Source organism: Pseudopipra pipra, chromosome 3 (genome assembly GCF_036250125.1).
Source record: "Pseudopipra pipra isolate bDixPip1 chromosome 3, bDixPip1.hap1, whole genome shotgun sequence".
NCBI classification, from domain to species: Eukaryota; Metazoa; Chordata; class Aves; order Passeriformes; family Pipridae; genus Pseudopipra; species Pseudopipra pipra.
The window spans coordinates 17,410,141-17,431,144 of record NC_087551.1 but is presented as its reverse complement, the minus strand read 5'-3'; the positions used below and the strand labels follow the sequence as shown (position 1 = coordinate 17,431,144).

The following is a 21,004-nucleotide window of genomic DNA, read 5'->3' as shown; positions in this document are numbered from 1 at the left end:
TGGTTTATTTATGAAACACTACTTACACATTTTTCTCCTGATCTTACACAATGACAGGGATGATTGAGTTTGGAAGGACTTCTGGAGGTCACCTGCTCCAATCCCTCCACCAGAATCATTTACAGGAGGCTAGAAGGCTAGAAAGCCTTGGAGTACCTCTAAGGACGGAGATCTTACCACCTCACTTGTGCCCATTGCCTCTTGTGCTGTCTCCAGATAATGCTGAAAATAGCCTGGCCCTGTCTTCTCTATGCCTTCCCTTTAGACATTCACTCACAAAGATGAGATCCTCCCTTAGCCTTCTCTTCTCTAGGCTAAATCGCATAGATTCTGTGAAAAGGCTGAACTGAATCACCGGGTTTCAGAATTAAAAATTCTAAACTATAGAAAAAACTATGCCCTTCAGTCAATTCTAGCTTCTTCTCTACAATGTCCAATATTTTATGTGTGACTTTACCCTCTCTCTGTTTTGCTAACCAAGCCAGGAAAAGCTGAGGATCTACAAAACAGTTTAAAAATAAAATCACTGAGATGAAAACGTGCAGTTGTTTTCCCTATGAAGAGCTAGTCATAGGCAGAATAAAACCTTAGTGAAAAATTGGCTGGTCTTCCATGCCAGGAAGCACTGCAGCATAGAAGATACAATAACAACTTCAACACATCCTAGCTTGGGCACTCAGTTATCTAGAGTGTGAAGAGAACATTTCAAGTATGGGCTCCTGAGAACTTCATGGACTGGACATGTGCCTATAAGGAATGGGGCAGGGGAGAGGGGGGTGCTCAGAAAACATTTCAATAAAATGAGTATGTTTTAATACTCTTAAGCTATTGTTTTGTTTTATCACTTGAATGCAAAATTACTTTAAAAAGAACAATTCCACAAAACTACATGTAGTAAGTCAAAAAGAAAGAAAGAAAAAGTTACCTCCGTGGTTTTCCCATTAATCGTCTGATTTTCCCCCACTCCACTCTTGTCAATTTTCTGGTTTTCAAAGTTGGAAAAGATTCTTTCAGGCATATACAGAAGTCATTATCTCCTTCAAATAGTGGCCTGTTGAAACATAATTGGTCCTATCTTAACTGCACTTAGTAAACTTTTGTCACGAGATTCCAAAAAACATCCATCATAAGAAATACATTGAAAACAAATAGTATAAATTAGTTCCATACACAAGACACTCCTAATTCGAAGAACAATTTTAACCTGAAATAAATTCAACTGAAAACAAAACCAGAAAGTTTCCAGGACAATTGGTCTCTTTGAGCATTATCACTGATGTTTAAAAATGTTCCTATCTCGTTACCAAAAGGAAACACATGTATTCATCCTGCTTTGTAACATCCATAAAGGCACCAAAGGAAACTTTAGCAAAGCCAGTGCAGTGTGAGGAGGATACTGCAACACACTGAAGGAAACCATACAGATATAGTGAGGTACTGAGAATAAAGGGGAGAACAATGTGACACTGAGAAAGACCGTACCTTTTTTCATCAATTCATTCAATTGTAACCCAGATTCTCAACAGCTGGTTCCAAAATACAGGAAATAGAACCAACTCTTCATTCTCTGGGGCTGTACAGGTGAGACTTTTATTGTATCATACCATGACTCCACGATGAAGCAGAGGATCGGTATTAGAGAAGTGACAGTTCAGAGAACATACCTACACAACTTACGAATTTCTCTTTGATGCTATGACCTGCCTGTATCTCTGTTTTATGACTGCCTTTTCCTTTGTAGTACCACATCCTTCTTAGGCTGAAGAGACAAGGGAGCAGCAACAGATATGCCCATCTAATAGAAGGTTAATCATTAAAGACTACGTGCAACTGAAATAGATCTCACCCAGAGAGAACAAAAGAATAACTGAATCCTAGATAAAGCCACTTTTCTCCACTCTCTGCTGGGCGCAGGGGTTTGGAGGGGAATATTCCCAAGCACAGAACAAAGAGGATCTTGGAAGCAACACTGCTTTCAAGTGAGTGTCTGGGGTGGCAAGAGAGAGGAAAAGCTCATGGAGATAAGGAGACTTGGGCAAGAATGGAAGAGAATAGTTTTGCAATAGAAGGATCTGCAGCTGTGGCATGAAGTAAAAAGGAAATCACAAAGAATGATCAATGAGACTCAGGAAACAGACAAGGAAGCATATACAAGGGTTTCATTTGATCCATATTTACTGTTGCTACTATAAGATATCTGTATAAAAAACAACTGCTTTGAGTTTTTTCTTCTTTGAGAAACATAATCTTATTTGATTGTTTTTACTATCACTTGTCCCTAAGGAGGCAAACCCACAGCATCCACAAGATTGGAAGCTCCGGAAAATGTGGTGTAAGCAAGGTGTAGGTGCATCTGCTTCCGAGGGCCTATGATCTCACTGCAGTAGTAAGTATGTCCTAAGAAGTCTCTGCATGTCTGAAGTCAATGGAACTTTACAGAAAACAGTCCTTTGCAGCAGTATAGAGAGAATCCTACTGAAACAGCTTGAATAATCTAATACCCACTGATGATAGATGTAGAGATATTATATTTTAAAAACTTACAGTAGACATGGCACTTAAATTGATTATTTCAATTTTGGATTAGACAATTCGATTAAAATATTCTGAGACTTGTACAGTGAGCCATATTTTGTCAGCTGACAGCTCTACGGTTTAAACTTTAAGTTTTTCATTAAGTCTGGATCATATCACTCAAAACAACATATATCAAAGTTTTTCTTCCAAAGATATGAAGTCTCTTAGTAAACAATATTATAATATCTTAACATGGTCATATCTTACAAGTACTACAAGCTGTATTTGGTTTGTGTAGCAAGGTTTTGATACAGGGACACTGCAGGGGTGGCATCTGCCAGAAGCTTCTCCTATATCCAAAAGAACCAATGCCAGCTGGCTCACAGATGGACCCACTGCTGGCCAGGGCTGAACCAATCCGTGATGGTGGTAGAACCTCTGGGATAACAGTTAGGAAGGGGAAAAAAAACCCTGAACAATTGCAGCAGGACAGAGGAGTAAGAATATCTGAGAGAAACAGCTCTGCAGACACCAAGCCAAAGTCAGTGAAGGTGGTGTTCCAGGTGCTGGAGCAGAGAAGACCATGGTGAGGCAGCTGTGCCCCTGCAGCCCATGGAGGTCCACTATGGAGCCACCTGCAGCCCCTGGAGGGCCCCACATCGGAGCAGGTGGATGCCTTAAGGAGGCTGTGAACCCCTGGGAAGCCCACACTAGAGCAGGCTCCTGGCAAAACCTGTGGACCCATGGAGAGGAGCCCACATTGGAGTAGTCCATTACTGAAGAAGTGCACCTCACAGAAGGGGCCTACACTGGAGCAGTTTGTGAAAAACTGCAGCTCGTGGAAAGGACTCACACTGAAGAAGTTTATGAAGAACTGTGAACCATGTGAGGGATGCCACACTGGAACAGGAGAAGAGTGTGAACATTCCTCCCTCTGAGCAGGAAGGAGCAGCAGAGACAGCATGTGATCAACCGCCCACAACCCCCATTCCGTGTTCCCCTGTGCTTCTGGGGGATAGGAGGTAGAGAACTGGGAACAGAGCTTAAGAAGAAGGGAGGAATGGGGGTAAAGTGTTTTAAGATTTGGTTTTATTTCTCATTATCCGACTCTGATTTTATTGGTAATAAACTAATTTCCCCAAGTCGAGTCCACTTTTTACATGACAGTAACTGGTGAGCAATCTCTCCCTGTCCTTATCTCAACCTACGACCTTCCTGTTACAGCTTCTCTCCCCTGTCCACCTGAGGAGGGGAGTGACAGAGCAGCTTTGATGAGCACCTGGCATCCAGCCAAGGTCAACCCACCACACAAGCACGCATTGATAACTCTCAAAGAGGTTTTCAGAATTACCTGCTAAACTCAAATTCTAGTCTACCGACAGGCCTGAAGTTTCACAGACAATTATTTAAGAATAAACTAAAAGTTCTTGGACCGTTGTAAAAATCATAATTAAAAATGTCACATATTAAAATTACTACTAGAAATAAGTAAGGTTTGGGGTTTTTGTTTATTTTTTTCAAATAAGGAGGGAAAATGGCATGCAAAGACTACTTCTTTCAAAGGAATTAAACTCTACAGATGATGAATTTAAAACTAACTAAAATGGACGTGTAATTTTTCCACTTCTGATGAATATATGCCAGAATGTTTTTCTGTTGCTATGACTGCCTTCCCAGTTAAGGAAAACAGCTACAGCAATTGTGATTAAAATAGGAAGGAAAAACAGTAATTATTTTGTTTGTACATTCTGGAAAATAATGCTTGTTAACTCCAAAGCCATTCTTTAGAATATTAATTACTAGTTTTTCATCCATTAGTCAATAAGTGTAAATTTTAAGATTCCATTTAATAATGATTTTTACATTTCAGAATTTTTAGTTTTACTATAATAAATTAAAATGGTTCTTTTAAACAATTTACACCACTGTGCTAGTGCTGTTAAGGTTAAAAATGCCACAGATTCTGATGCACAAATTGCAGAAACAGTCCAGGAAATATATTGAGAGATCCAAGAAGGATGCTGATATCTAGAGAAAAGCTGAATAGTCACAGCCTGGAGCTTTGTTAGTGATCACGGTAAAAACAGGATGATGGGGAAGAAATATCCAATATCAACATTTACCCCTTCTAGGGAAGCAGCACCTTATGAAGAAGCAGACACCTTCCTATCTCCCCTGTATAACACTGATCCAATGGTTCAAAGAAGTCTAAGTGTTCTGATAACTTCGTGCTTCAGATGCTAAAAACATTATGAATAAAATCTTGTATCAGGTAGAGGCAGATGTGACAAAAAAGAAAATTATATCCATGAAGGAAGACTTTCCACAGACAACTTCCCAAAGTTGGTAGTTCCAAAGAACTACCCACATACATTGTTCATGATAAAAAAGATTAAAAAAACCCAACACCAAAACAATGAAATAATTTTCAGTAACTAATAATTTAGAATAAACTTTGAAGTATTTAACCAATATATGGAACTATGCAGCTCAATTTCAGAAAGTGACTTTTTTCTATACTAATAAGAGAGAATTATATAAAGCAGACATACTTATCTATATTTGAATAGAACCATTCATATATGCACCACTTGTGAGCTTTGGGAAGTTTGAGCAGGTTGCGAAGCCGTAAACCAATCTTCTGTGATACTTTCTTTTCTGGTGTTGACATTGTTGTACTAAACTTCTAGGTAGGGGAAAAAAAAAGGAAACGGTTAAACACAGCCTAATATTTTTCAGTATTCAAATAATCAAGCCAGATTTTCTTGATAAAATTTTGCACATTAATAATTGCTACATTTTAATAGCACATATTGTTTCGTGGCAATTTTTCTGTTGCAGATCTATAACAACCCTTACTGCCTTATATCAGCAATGCAATTAAACAGAGCAGAAGCAGACAGCAAACTTCGGCAGGATCAATACAATCAATGATACCTATACAAGGCTCTTTTAATGGAAACATTTTCCAGCACTGAAAACTACATTATTGCTAACAATAGCATGGCACTAAAATACCAGCAGGCTTCCAAACCTTCAGGCACCACTGAACACTGTCTCAGGTGAGCATACATGATGTTGCTCAGATGCCAGCAACAGCAACTGCCTCATTTGCACTGGGGCTTCTACTCTTGTTCGCTCTTCTTAAGCCGAGGGTGAAGCTAGCACAGGAATATAATACAGCCGAAGCTAGCACAGGAATATAATGCAGCCAAAGCTTTGAGTGGAATGTCTGCTTTTTAAAAAACTGCAAGAGAAACTAGCATGGACATAAGAAATCCAGTTCAAACTACATTTGGAAGCTATTTCACAGACTGCAGAAAAGACGCTGTCTTAGATTGCATGCATAATACATAGGTCTGCGTTTAAACAAGACCATAGAAAAATAATTCTGTAGTTTTGTTCCAGCAATGGTTGTCTTAACTGACAGAAAGAAAAACTTATTTGCAAAAAATAACAGCTTTTTGAGACTATCAGTTTAACTGGGTCCCCATGCCAACATCAGTTGTTATTCTTCCCCAAACACTCAAAAGTATTTTGGCCTTTAGTAGCAGCAATGATAGGATAAAGCATAAGGTAGGCACCTTGCTGGCTCCTGCTACACTACATACAGGTCCCCTTTCTCCCACTGGAACTCCAGGAAACAAAGCCTAGTGGGACAGCAAGATCTGCAAACTACGGCAGCTGCAGTCCCTCGCAAATATTTATCCAGCAATCACTGGATCTCCTGAACCAGACATTTAAGCACAAACCAAGTGGGTTTAGAACATTATCCAAGTCCTCCTACTCTTACAAAGTCATGGTAACGAAGAGAAATGTCGTGGTCCTCCTCTATGGTCAAATGGACCCAGCAAAATGGCGAGTGCTAAGTCTTCCCCATTCGACACTGCACACGCAGTCCAGAAGGCAAATAAAACCAGTGTTCAAACAGTGCTTTCTCAGTGAGGTAAATTCAGGCTCATAAGGTGATGGTATAGAGAAGTGATTTGGATGACAAAGGTATTACAGAGCCAATTAATTGAGACTAAGAGATGTTGCCCTGTCTAACATAGCGAATAAAGGCTGAAAGATATTAACAGCTGTTCTTTCATGCTATATCAAGGAGTAGACAATCAAGTGGAGAAGTAGTACAACAAACTGTTTGAACTGGAGTACGTTACCATTACAGGATCCAGAAGGTATAGTAGTATAGACGGCCATAAATACACTTAAGCCATAAATCTACAGCAAGTTCCTAACTGCTGAGATGCATTAAGTCCTACAGCAGCCTTCTAAATGATGTAGTCAGTGCAAGACACATGGTCAGTTTTTAACTGAAGCTGAATAAATTTATGTTGACTACAGGATACGATTGTTTGCAGGAGCATGATGGGCAATTAGTCTGGAATCCTTTCTAGCCCTGCATGTTCATATCCAGGATCACAAAGAACAGGTACTCCCATAAACAAACTGAGGAAACCAGTTGTAAGGAAGAAAAATATCTGTTTTGAATTGCGGCTTACTCCCAGCAATAGCTTTCCTCACAAGAACATTTGTAAGCCAAAAATGTAACTTAAAAAGCAAATCTATTCTAATTTTCAACTAACACAGATAGGCTTGTTCCCTTTTTTGGTAAAAATATCTCCATACATGTAGGTACCTGTGGAACCATCGCAACCTTCTGATTTCTTTTGGGTGACCTTGTGTTTATTTGTCTGTCATCTTCTTCGCAGAAGAGTCGACTCCGTTTTGAATTTCTGAAGGGCTGTATGTATCAAAATTAAGAAAGAATTACAAGGAAGAAAACTTGATTTCTCTGTTCATGCACAGAATTCACAGTGAGGGAGACAAAATGCCTTTTCTCTTGCCACCTATTGGTTTTAAGGCACATGGTACACAACGAATAGTGCCTCCCAGCAGTTAGAGATCTCAGGATTGAGAGAAGGAGTTCAAGACCCCAAGCTTTCCAATGCTAACTATAACCCATTACTATACTGCTGGCCCAGTTTCACAGAAGTATTTAGAACTTAACTCCCACTTGTTTCCATTAGAGTTAGGTGTCTAAACACTTGTGTATACAGGATTGCTTTGGTTATAAGTACATCTGTTTGTTCTAAATTTCAGGTCAAAACCATGGTTTATTCAAACAGTGGATTTGGTTTATATGTTCTCAGTAAAAACATTAGCTGCATGTAACTTTTTGCAAGGATTTCTAATGAGCCTAATAAATTGCTGTGGGTTTCTTGTATTTTTAATTCATTGAAGGTCCCTACACTGCAAAATGTTAAGAAGCTGAAGTCTGAAGAAACCAAAGCTTGAATAAGTTATGTGAAAATATCAGAAAAGAGAAGAATTTAGAATTTAAATTTTGCTAACTGAAATTAACTTGTGTGCTAAGATGTTACAACTCAGAGAGAACTAGAAGGCTGAGTGAAAACAAGAAACCATATTGTAAATGTGCCATAAAAAATATGTTTAGTTATTCCTCAACATTTTACCCTATGACAAAAATCTTGTGCCTTCAGTGAGGACAAAAGAGTAACCTATGACTGGCTGTTAGTGCTGAGGGGAAGCAGCTTTTCCTTCCAGGAGACAGCCACCACTGAAATGGATCTCCTTTACAGAATCCCAAAACTGCACTCTGTGGCATTCCTTGCACTTCAAACTACTTAAAAAGGTGACAAGTAAAGGCAGAACAAATGTAGATTTGACTTCTTTCAATACAGAGGGTGAAAGTGCTGCAAATTGATATGGGGTATGAAAACTGTAACACCAACAAAGTGAAGAATACTGATAACAAATATAAGTCCCTCACAGGAGTCAGAAACAAAATAAATCAACAAAGTGAAATAAAACTTCACTATTAAGCATTTACACTTAAGAAAGATATTTAGTAAGTTTGTAACCAAATCATTATGATCCAGATCAAGCAAACCGTTTTACAACCCTCAACAGGAATTGCCAAATTCTATTCCAATAAACTATCCAAAATGGTAAGAGTGTTTCATCATTCTGGACTGTCAGTGTCTCACACAAGAACATCATTAATGCACTACTAGATGCCACTCAGATATTTTGATTATTTGCAGAGCAGGCAAGCATGACAGTTTTCAAATAAACAAACTGTTAAAAAAATAATTTTAATAAAAACCAGGTGATAGTTAGCAAGTGGGTCTCAAATACTGTAGTAGAAGGTGGCACCAGGAGTATGGGAGAACAATCTGCCTAGCAATTGAGATGGTATTTCATATACTCTCCAGAGTGTAGAAATGAAAGCACGCAGTGTTACACATGTAGACAAACCAGGTGCAATAAAGCTGGTGGCAAAACCAAACCAAAATCCCATAATTTTCTAAGGCAGAGGAGGTTGAGAACAGTCAAGAAAAGCTTGATTGTGATACAGGGAAAGAATATTTCAAAATATTTCAAGAAGAGAGAGGGAAACTGTCAACACAAACACCAGATATGTCCTTGGCAGCTGCAGGTTCATTTCATATCCCCACCCCAAGGCTGTTCTTTAATGTAAGGCCTCCTATGAGACTTCTCAGAACGCCACACACCTCACTGACATTCCTCTACTTTTATTAAAATCTACTCCCCAGAAGGCACAATGATGGAAGTGTATTATGATGTTTCCCCTTCCTTTCCTTTATGTGTCAGTTCCCAGCCGTAATTAGAAGTGAGGTATTTACTGAGACACAAAAATAGTTGATCAGAATTGGTGATTCCTAAGCTCAAGGTGGTACACACGGTACAAATAACTTCACACAGCACTTGCTTTACAAAAAACACAGAAAAGATTATTACGAGCTATCTTGAACAAGGTCAGCAATTTAACTTGTTCAATTATTCATTTATAAAATACGTTTGTCTCTCATATTCAAACTGTGCAGAGTGCTTGTGAAGGACGTAGTGTAACACTTGGACATTATGAAACGATAAATCTCAGCCAAATTTTGTGATTCTTAAATTTCATTCATTCTATGGTATTTTACTAATTCTGAATCTGCCTTTTTTTTACTTCTTACCATTTCCACTGCAGAACCAGCATTCTTGCTTCTCCAAATGTGCATTTTCTGCAGAGGATTGTACTTTTCATTCCACGAACTTGATAAGCTTCCCTCTGTTGTGAAGAAAGTTTGTCATTAATATATGTATAGGTAAGTGTACCTTTCAACATAATCACTATCCAAAAGCTCATATAACATCGACTAATAAAATACTTTTTTTTACTTGCAACATCTTCTTTGAATTCAATTACAAATGGATTCTAGATTTCAATATTTTCATTAAACTGTTCTGAACAATAATTAAAAAAAATGAAGGAGGTTTTCAGTACAAGGAGAAATATGAACAAAACATTTTTTACTTGTGTCTGTGTTTAGATTTGTTGAAACCTCCCTTGCTGGAATCAGTTACTTCCACTGTCAGGTTGACACACATTTAGACAGCTGAATTGTGGCTGTAACAAACCTGCAGAAGGTACAGCTCTACAAGATTTAGCCACCTTCTGGTTCTAGAAATGTATGAAGTGGGTGCAGATCAACAAGTAAAACAAATTTTATTACAACAAACCTATATTACAACATATTCAACAGATCATGCCTTCTTCCTTATGTAACAGAGGTCTTGTAATACATAAAGAAGCTTCTATGATTGGGCAAACTAAAAGTATTCAAAATTTGTATGAATGCTCCTGAAGACAATATCAAAGAAAAAATATAAGCAGCAGTAGATTTTTGATTTAGCCCACAACCTGCTGACAGAGAATACAATGAAATTGTGAAATGCCTTCCTAATGTAAATTCTGTCACATACACAGGTCTTGCTAAGAATCCTTCTCACATCTTGTCCTCAAGAGAGGAAAGATTATCCCAATCTTCTCATCAAACCTGACACCTTGGCAGTACTTAAAAAGAAAAAAACACATTTCAGGAATTTCATCCAGAAGAGCAGTGTCTAAATACACCACAACATATGTAGTTTCAACTGCCAAGGAGTATTAGTCTGGAGAACTAACAAATATCTACAATAAACCAAATCATATTTCAACAAAAAACTTTCTTCAGAGGTATGTTCTCGAACTTTGTGAAGCCAGAAACTAACTACACCTGAAAGTCAGACTGGATACAAGTAAATAACACATTCATTTCTTACCTTTCAAGCTCACAAGTGCTTTTGCTGAAGAACCTGCAATATATCAAGAAGTCAACATAAATCATAAGCTGTTTCAAGCCATACAACCTATGCAGAGTCTACTCATTCTTAATTAATTCTTAGGCAGAAAGTGGAATTTATTTAATCTTTCACAGCTGAATAAGTGAACCCAGTGCGCCTTCCATGGCACTAAGTACAGCATTATATGTTTATTATCACTAAATCTTGAAAGCATATTCATGCTTTGTTTTTTCCTTTAGTTTTACATCAAGAAAAAAACTTGAGATGTTAAGCACTTATATTTAACACAGCAAATTCTGAAAAAGCTTTATGTCCACACTACATACCTCCATTTGGCTGCTTGTCTGCTGCAGTTGCAAATATATTTTACAGCTGACAAGGAAACTACTGAACACTTTTTTACCAATTCAAAATTCTTCAATGCCCAAAATTTCCCCAAAAGGAGTAGCTTATGCTCAGAAGGAGGAAGATGGATAGTTAGTTGCCCCCTGGTGGTACCACTTCATTAAGAAAAGCAACACATTCAGATCTCAAATGCAGACAGGACTGTTAGTTTGCTCAAACTGTTCAAATGGTGCAATAAATACACCATTTATTAAGGGGAATTTCACTATTCCCCTTTCACTGCATCTCTAGGACCTCTGCAATGCTCCTGGGCCAGGAAAAACAAAACTGGGCCTGACAACACTGGCCATTCATGACCTGGAATTTTCAAATCTCTCTCTAGGAATGAGATGTTTGAAGCAGCTGCATTAGCAGAGGGGAAAGATATTTCTGCACGACAATGCAGATTCATGCTTTTCCCTCAAGTCAACTTTACCTTTCCAGTTATGTTCCAGTATGGCAAATGTTTTTTCCTCTCACTTTCTCCACTCCCTCTTTCAGCTCCTGTTTGCTGTTCCAACAACTTTCTGACTTCAAAGGTCCAGAAATTCCTTTTCTTGTGGCTGCCCTTTATCTAGCTCCTAACCCCACTAGTGTCAGAGATATTTGCCTCTTAGAGGATCCCTTCCAGGGAATATCACAGAGCCAAAAGAAGAAATATTGTCCCTTTCCAGGGAACCAAGCATTTTAGGTTGGGCTGGACTGTTGAAGAGAATACAGGAGCAGCAACAGCAAAAAACTCCTCTACATTCCTTATTTCTTCATCATAGTATTTTGTTTGCTGCTATTTTATTATGCCATGTGATACCAAAAAACCCCAAACCAAACTTCAGTTGAAAAAAGAAAGTTTCTATTTTTTTTTCCCCAAAAGATTAAAAAAAGAGTTTAAGATATGAAAGTTTTGACTCCCTGGTGGTTTAGAGGGCCTCCACCCCAGTATCTCCCAAGCTGTTCAAATCTACAGCTAACACATATGGGGTTACACGTCAAAACCAAGATGACACACCTGGGCTATACTGTTGCTCTTCTTGCACATTTCTTTTCTGATGTATCACCTTTGTTGGGCTGGGGACCTATCAGCCACAGGTATGGGAACATGCTTCTATGATGATCTGATTCACAGTGAATTCAGCTCTTGAAACTAAGCTGTATGTTAAAGGTATCACAAGATTTTTTTTTTTAAAAATTTCATGCTAGAAATCCAATACTGTACACCATGCTTGCACATGGGTACTCTGCTATCAACCAAGAATAACGAGCCCTGAACTGTAACAGTAAGAACAATAAAGAACTACTGTGTTCCCCAAATTTATATAGGGGATGGTGGGAAATGTGTGCAGAGATAAGTAAGTACATGCAGTATATGCAGTTTAAGAACAAGGGAAAAGTGCATGCCATTGAGGATGAAGAGGCAGGAGAAGGGTCATCAGGACTGTCAAATGGAGGAGATGTTGCCTTTCCAGAACAGATCACCACTCTGAAAGATCTCAGGCACTTCATTTGTAAGACCAAACATACAGTCATTTTCCTCTTTTTCTCACTATCTTCCTCATGTGAATCAAGTTCAACGAATTCAGTCCAGGGTGAGTATGTCAACAATGCAAAAGAAAAACCTCAGCAACAGGCAGCAAAGCTTTATTTGGGGGTGGTGTCAATCTCACAGCTTTGCTAACCCTGATGCTTCACCTGTGAGGCTGCTGATGGGCCAGCAGAGCAGGGCATGAGACCACTGGCATCAGAAACAACATGTAAAGAGGTGATGAACACAGAAGGTTATGTGCCACTTTAGAGCTTTACAAGATTACCACTCCAAAACAGCTTTAGTTGCCAAGGAGTTTTCCACACACGACCGTTAATCTTCAACAGCCATGCTAGAACAGGGCTGCTCATCTGTTTTCACTTAACCTGCAATTAAAGTAATGTAACCAGGGCATATCTACTTAGGAATACAAGTGTCCAAAAAAGAAATTCCTGATCTATGGAAGTTCAGAAGTTAAACTAAGCTATTTTAATGTAAGAAGGTGCAGAAAATTAACACCAACACTTTTGTAGCTTAAAGCTTTAGGACATCAAAATGACAATGGAGATGTCCAAAAGCTTAATTTTACCAGAAAGGCAATAATATGATACAACATGGCTTTTCTTGTCAAGTTCTTCTACACTGATTTTAGGGGGTATCTGCAACAACACCAAACTTCTAGGAATAGAGTACATCTCCCTACTTTTTCCATTTAGTTTGGCAGTACTGTACATACTACCAGGGCCACAAAACCAGCAAGTAGGATGATGATCTAAGCAATACTGTGTTACAATAAAAAACAACCAATGTTTAATACAGATAGAAGCATTTCAGGAAGTATAAAAGTTGTGATGTGATGCAGGATAGATTTATTAAGCTTACTAAGTTTTATTGTTTATTAAAACTATCCCATATTTTAGTTTAAATAAGGATTACATTTATAATATCTCAGTCTCACATTAAATGCCAATAGTCATGTATACTCCTGTTCTGAATAACAAATATATAATCACAGGCAGTCTTTTTAACCTGCATTTTAATTATAAACAGAGATTAAATTAGAATACAACACGCACACTTGAATGTAAATATCTATTATGACAATGACACAGATTTCATTTCCAGAAACACTTCAAAAAACAAATGGGTGGAAAGGAAGAAATCAGGCCTATAAATCATTTAGGGTATTACAACCAAAATCTAATTCCAGCTCCTCCTGGTTCAAAGGATCTCGGAGGTGACTTTATTAACACTGAGAGTAAAAAAGCCCCTCAACCTAGGGAGGAAGTACAGCCAGCTCAGCACAGCAGTGGCTCAGGAATTAGAAGGCCTGTTTTCAGTAGGCTACACCAGCACACTATTCCAGTGTGAACTGTACAATTGACTTAGTCTCATCTCAGTACCCTACTGAGTATTGCTTGGCATATGTTGTTAGAAAATTAATTACCTGAATACAGTATTCACACTTGACTAAGTCTGAAAAATTAGGAAAGGATTCAGAAGAGATATAAGAAAAAAATTTCAATATCTAAAAACTTGCCCTATTGCAAGACAGTTAAGACGCTCCAATCTTGTTCTTCCCAAAGAAGGTCAAGATTGTCACTGATCAGAAGCATCCACAAAGAAGATAATTCAGATGGGTAAACAGCTCTACACCCTACAGGAAAGGCACAACTAGACCTATTTTTTAAAAAAATCACACTGGATAAGTTCAGGTTAGCAATGAATGCAAAGTTTAACAGATTTCACGTAACTATACCAAGGAAGGGCATGTTGAGCTCCCTATAATTCGAAATCCTAAACACCAATTTCACATATATTTTTAAAGAGAAAACTATAGCTAAAAAGGAAGCGTGGAACTGGTGCACAGAAATTTCAAACAAGTATCGTAGCATGCTTAATGAAGAATCTAAGATGATTATAATGGCCTTTCCTGGCCATTATAAACCCCCCAATGATTCTGTAAAATATGTGCACCACAGATGTGGTGCAATAAAAATAACTGTGCTAGATTATGAGATATTAAATAGTATGATAACAGGAAGCTCATCAGTAAGTAAGAGTCAGGAACAAGTGTATTTATGTGTTTTATAACACTTGCAAGAAGTGATTTTCATGAAGTCCACATAAAACCAAATTGGGGAAAAAAAAAAAATCAACATTAAAATAACCCCAGCTTTGCCAAGCCTAGTGTGAAAAGGGCCCTGATGTTTTCACACTTGGCTAGTTAGAAACCAATGGGCTTCAGCAGCAGCCAGCGTGGGTTCCTGCAGGTGGACAGCTCCTCCAGTCCTGAACCGCCGCTCCCTCCAGCACACACAGTCACCAGGAATCCTTCCTCCAGCCCCAGCCTCCTTCTCCCAGCACAGGGGAGGACGTTCAGAGCATTGCAATGAACAGAACTTAAAAAAACCTAACTGCTCTAGAAGCCTTATGAACAGACTTTAAAAGGATCTCTGATATTTTGCCCTCCAAAAGTATTTCTGATGTGGACATAGACTTGGAGACACGGGAGAAAAGCACAAAAGCTGTTACCTTAAAAGATTAAAGCCAGGTTTAAGTTTAAAAACAAGTACCTATTGCTGTTCATTTGAAAACACCATAACTGAACCACAGAGGAGGAGTTGAACCACAATTCAATATGGGCAGTTGCAGATGCCCTGATGTTTATTTTCAATACTAACATGAAGCAAAGGAATTTAAATACGGCTTCTCAACTGCTGATCTTAAAATCTAAACAGGAACACAGACAAACATATTACATTTTTGAAAATGTTTTCATATTTTTTAATAAGGAACTTGTAACAATTATTATAATTTTGATAATAAATGTTACAAGTAACCACAGGGATATTCCATAGCTACTGATTTTACTAATGTGTGGGGACAAATCTGTATCTAAATCAATACAGAAAATTCTAGGATCCAGATAAGCAATTACATAATGTAAAGCCTTTCCTCTCCAGACCATTACGCTCCTTTGTCTAAATTTGCACAGGTGAGCAGTTATTTTAGCCCTGGTTGCATGACTACCTCAAAACCCTATGTAATTAAAGTACACTGACAGCACGAAAAATGGTGTGACAGAGGAAACTCATGGAGAAGAAGGGAAAAACATGAGTCTTTACTATAGACTGAGTCATTAACCCTCCAAGAGATCATTCATCTACACAAGCACAGCACAAGCTGTTTCAAAAGAGGAAGCATCTCAAATGATTGGGCACTACTAGGATAGCTTATTCAGGAAAACTTAGAAAATAAAAAGCACACATCAGAGGGAAAAGGGGCTTAGGGGAGCTTTAAAAGCTTCCCTGAAACTTTGTGTTTGTTGAAGAGGTAAATAAATGAATAATTTAAATGAATATAACTTTTTGCTTCAAGCATGAGTCAGAATTTCCCTCACATTATGAGCCCACTAATAAACTGACATATGTGTATTTCCAAACCCTGATTTAACAACCGGATGGAAGTAAATTTTTCAACCACACAAACCCTTCTACAGGACTTGTGGAGACAATAACCACAATAACAAAGCCCTCTTTTTGAAACACTGTTCTCATAAGGGACAATCCGCTGATACCATGGTAACATACAATTTTAAAGGTATGCAGCACTGTAAAATATTTGTTTTGGGTACTATATAGGAGTCTCAAAACTAATCTGGAGCCTTCTCCCAAATGTTGGGATCTCACACAGTTCTGCTGACTTTTTACCTCAAACATCCAGAGCACACCAGTGTTAGGCTCATGGCACCTTGGGACTGGAAAACCAAAGTGGCAAGAGGTGTGCCATATCCTTCCTGCAGCTATCCAGGAATGCATCAGAACACAGCCAGAGCACCTGGTTATGTAGGGGCAGGGTGCCTGTGAACCACAGCATAACGTTGTACTGGGGCTAAAGAGAACAACTTCTGCATGAAGTGCCGCTCTTATGCTGCAGTCCCTGCCCATGGGATAAAAGGTCCCCTTCCCTTCTGTCCTAAAACACAGATCCCTAGAACCAGTGATGTCTTAATGGTATTTGGCAATATCCTACTGTTTGCAGTATTTGTACTGTAAAAGTTGAACACTTTGACACCAATCACCTCTGCGGTCTGGCTCCTTTCTCCGATTCACCTGCCGATCGTTGGTGTTTGCCCACACACAGCGCAGACACATTGTACTCCAGTGGTTCACTGCTGGCCCCGTGCTCCTGATCCCTGAGCTGGCTAAGCATCCTTTCATTTCTGTCAAAAATGGTAGCTCATCCTCACTTTCACAGAGCCAATTCCAGGCATCCTCCTCCCTGAGACCAGCTCATGGTGCCAAAGGATGCACCACGACGCAGCTTTGCCTGTGCTGTGTCTGCAGAGCTCGGCCTCCACCGGCACCAGGACAATCTTCCAGTCACATCTGCTTTATCAGAGCCCCACCTCAGCTCCCCTGTGTGAACTTTATAACCAAGTAACCCACAAATAAGATTGCTATTACGAGGAGCAAGAGACAGGGCAATATTATGTACACTCCAATACAATCAACTGTTTCCCTCTTCTGACACAGAGAGAAAAAGCCATCTGGTCTGCAGCAGTAAGGCTGCCCACCATTTACCTCCGCTGAAAAGTTACCAGGAGATAAGAAGAGGGGAAAAAAATGCATTGACTAAAATTAGTCACTCGTTGGGCACCAACCCAACAGTCTGCAGAATCAAATTTTGTCTTCAAAATATGAATCCAATTATTAGTATTGGAAGTACTTCTGCAATTGAGACCTTTAATACAGAGGATTTGCCACAGCATTGTTCTTTCTTCACAGCACTTTGTTGCATCCTGAGTTACTACATCCCTCTTCCTTGGCAGCCCTACTAAGAAAAGGCCTCAACTACAAGAAATGCATGTAAAAATATGCACTGCCATCTTCATTTTTTTAGGCTGTCAGTGTGAACCCTCTTATCATTTCAAAAGGTCAGAATATCAGCTTTAGAGAAGAATGAGACAACAGTAAAGTTGAACACGTTGACACCCATCACCTCTGCAATCTGGCAGAGACAACTATGTGCATTACATTCATCTCCTTCCTCAGTTAAGGAATAGTCACTGCCCAGCTGCATTACAGAACCTGACAAGAGGGCAAGTAGGTGCTATTAAAATACTCTGGGACAAATTCCACTTCATCAGATATCCAATCTGAAAGTGAAACTGCATGGTTCTTACCATAACAGCAAAATTTCAGTTTTCTTATCGCTGAGCATGCTGTGTTTACTTATAATTCTTTTTACATGAAAACTCAGTTATGGTCTACTATAAACTATGCTGGAGAAATTCACAAGTCTGATACGTAAATCTGAAAGTCTGTTAGCTATGAACTATTCTGACTTTTTCAGGAACTTATTTTTACACCACTATAGAAGAGCCCAAAATCAATTTTGCCATGCTTACTGTTACTATCCTGTATAAATTAAGCTGCAGATAGAAGTCAGTGTTAAATCAGTGAGGATTAAGTTTACATCCTCACTTTAAGTATAGGACTGGAAATGAAAGAACTATGTGTGGCAACAGTGTAATCTGAAAACATCCAGATCACCAAAACTGGATAGAATAGGATTGAAATCACGAGGCAAACACATTTCAAAACTTTCACATTTCTAGCAGTTCACTACACTATAGAAAACATGAAGCTCCCTATCTGACAGAAAACATCCCTTACTTGCACCAAACTTGGGTAAATACAAACCTTAGGGCCAAGTCAACACAGCGGAAGCTTATTACCTTCACAAATACACACACTGTCTGCTTCACCTGCCGAGCAGAGACTGTACCAGTGATACTGCTGGCAAGAGTCTCCAGGATAGCCCAATCCTAAGGGAAACTGAGTCACACTATTACAGGATCTACTATAGGTGAAGCAACAGACCTGTCAAATCTTCCTGGTGCCACTGTAGGCAATATAAAGGTGGCAGAGACAAAAAAGTTATTTTTCCTACTTCATGTTAACTTCTTGAAGCAGACAGTGCCTTCCCTGGAAAGCAGGTGGAACAGTAACTTAAACACTGCTCATTCTAGTGAAGAAGGAAACTTCAATAAGCAACAAACTGCTGCTAATTACTATGATCTTGTCAACTGGTCCTTGACTTGTATGCTGTATCACATTTAAAGTCTGATTGATATGTGACTGAGCTACACTAAGTTGAGTGTGTCAGTTCTATCCTTAATTTATTATGATCCTTCATAAATCTGTTCTGTTAACACAACTGCACCAGCCACGTGGGCACACTAACCAATTTTTCTCCTGACAGTTGTTGGAGTTGTAACAAAGACCGCACAGAGTAGCCAGAAGCAAGATTTCCACTCTGAGTCACCTCCCTCTGAGAATCTTTGGATATGGAAAGAGTTGGTATGTTCATGAACTCGCACGGTGATCCACAGAACAGCATCACCAAAAATATGTCTACTCCACTGTGTGCAGTTATTGAAGCTACAAATGCCCTAGTTTTAGCTTGGCACGAGTTGACAGTTTGTAAGAGCACATATCAAGGTAGCACGCACACACATTTTACATTTAATAATTTCCTCTTCTGTAACACTTAAGTGTTATGTGCATGAATCCATATATGCAGCAACACATGTGGTTTTCACCTACACTAAGTTTTTATCTAATCCTCATGCTCATTGAAAACAACATCCACACAAACCCTATGGAGATGATAGAATCAATAAGGTCGTAAAACACCTCTGAGATCACTGAGTCCAACCTATGACTGAACACCACCATGTCAACTAGACCATGGCACCAAGTACCAACTCCAGTCTTTCCTTATACATCTCCAGAGATGGTGACTCCATCACCTCCCTGGGCAGTACATTCCAATGTTCAATCACCCCTTCAGTGAAGAAATTCCTCATAGTGTCCAACCTAAACCTCCCCTGGTGCAGCTTGAGACTGTGTCCTCTCCATCCAGTTGCTGGCTGCCTGGGAGAAGAGACTGACCCCCACCTTGCTACAACCTCCTTTCAGGTAGTTGTGGAGAACAATAAGGACTCCCCTAAGCCTCCTCTGCTCCAGGCTAAAAACCCCCAGTTCCCTCAGCTCCTCCTCATAGGACTTTTGCTCCAGACCCTTCGCCAGCTTCGCTACCCTTCTCTGGACCTGCTCCAGCACCTCCACGTCCCTCCTGAACTGAGGGGCCCAGAACTGGACACAGCACTCGAGGTGCAGATGTACAGATCTGCATGTATGAAAACAAATGTCTATATACCGTCTTCCTATACAGCCAGCTTTCATGTGCTGACACACAACACAGGGTCTCCGAGCTCTTCCCTGCGCATTTATCGGTGACCCCCAGACGCACGCCCGGACCCCCCGCCCCGCGGAGCTGCTCGCACCGTGCACAGCACGGGCTATGAACACAGGAGCCCTCTTGCCCCCGAGGGCGACAGCAGGGGCAGGAGCGGGGGGCCGCTCACCCCTTCCCCGGGGCAGGACGCCCCTTCCCCCGCAGTGCCCCGACCCCCGCGGGCAGGGCGGGCTGTCACCGCGCCCCGCCCGGCTCCCGCTGCCCGCCCCGCACGCCCGGCAGGTGCCGCCCGGGCGGGGCGGGAGGCCCAGCCCCGGCACCCCCGGGGGCAGCGGGGGTCGCACCCTCAGGACGGAGCTCCCCGCCCGCCGCCCGGGCCGGGGCCTCGCCCGGGAGGGGCGGCGGCGGCGGCGGCGGGGGGGCCGGGCCGGCCCGATTTCCAGGGAGGAGGCTCGGGCTCCGGCCCCGCACGGCGCCCGCGGCGGGAGGGAGGGAAGGAGGAGGGCGGGCGGGCGGCGGGGGCGCAGCGCGGGTGTCCCGGCGGGGCGAGGGGGCGGCGGGAGCGGGGGCACCGGTCCCTACTCACTCTCGTCAGGCAGCTGATCCAGCTCCGCCATCTTGAACGAGCCGCGCCGCTTTTTCAAAGGCTGCCTGGCGCGGGGCATTCTGGGGGAGGAGACGGGGCCGGGCGCGCGGCGGGCGCGCGCGCGGGGCGGGGCGGGCAGAGCCGCGCGCTCTGAGGGGAAGGGGCGGCGGGTCCCGCTCGTCCCGCGGCCCCGTCCCGGGGAGCGCTGGGCGGGCGGGAAAGGGGCACAGCGCTTGTCACGGGAACCGTGCGGTACCCCCGCGGGCCGCCTGGAGCCTGGCGGGACCATCGTAGTGAAGGAGTTGGAAATGGACCTTAAGAGATCACCTGACCCCAGCCCCTCCTGCCATGGGCAGGGACACCAGCCAGTAGACCGGGTTGCTCAGAGGCCATCGAACCTGGCTTGAACCCTTCCAGGAATTAGGCATCCACAACCTCTCTGGGCAACGTGTGCCAGTGTGTCTCACCACCCTCACAGTAAAGAATTTCTTCCTCATATCTAACCTAAATTTCCCCTTTCAGTTTTGTACCCATTACTCCTTGTCCTGTCACTAGAGTTCCTGATGACGAGT

At 41.1% G+C, this 21,004-nt stretch overlaps 1 protein-coding gene across 3 annotated transcripts in view; it reads right to left on the bottom strand.

Annotated features, from left to right (window-relative positions):
• The window catches only part of LIN9 (lin-9 DREAM MuvB core complex component), a 40,188-nt gene extending 19,656 nt beyond the window's left edge, over positions 1 to 20,532 (bottom strand). The window contains exons 1-6 of one of the 3 annotated variants that reach the window (XM_064648097.1): positions 20,433 to 20,532; positions 10,654 to 10,686; positions 9,525 to 9,619; positions 7,157 to 7,261; positions 5,070 to 5,203; positions 926 to 1,051 (exon numbers count right to left, since the gene is read on the bottom strand). In XM_064648097.1, the coding sequence (XP_064504167.1) occupies positions 926 to 1,051; positions 5,070 to 5,203; positions 7,157 to 7,261; positions 9,525 to 9,619; positions 10,654 to 10,686; positions 20,433 to 20,511 (572 nt within the window). In that variant the 5' untranslated portion in view covers positions 20,512 to 20,532. Of the gene's footprint in view, positions 1 to 925; positions 1,052 to 5,069; positions 5,204 to 5,535; positions 5,645 to 7,146; positions 7,262 to 9,524; positions 9,620 to 10,653; positions 10,687 to 20,432 lie in introns of those variants that run through there. The other 2 variants (XM_064648098.1, XM_064648099.1) reach the window with 2 other exon arrangements.
• Positions 20,533 to 21,004: the final 472 nt, after the last annotated feature.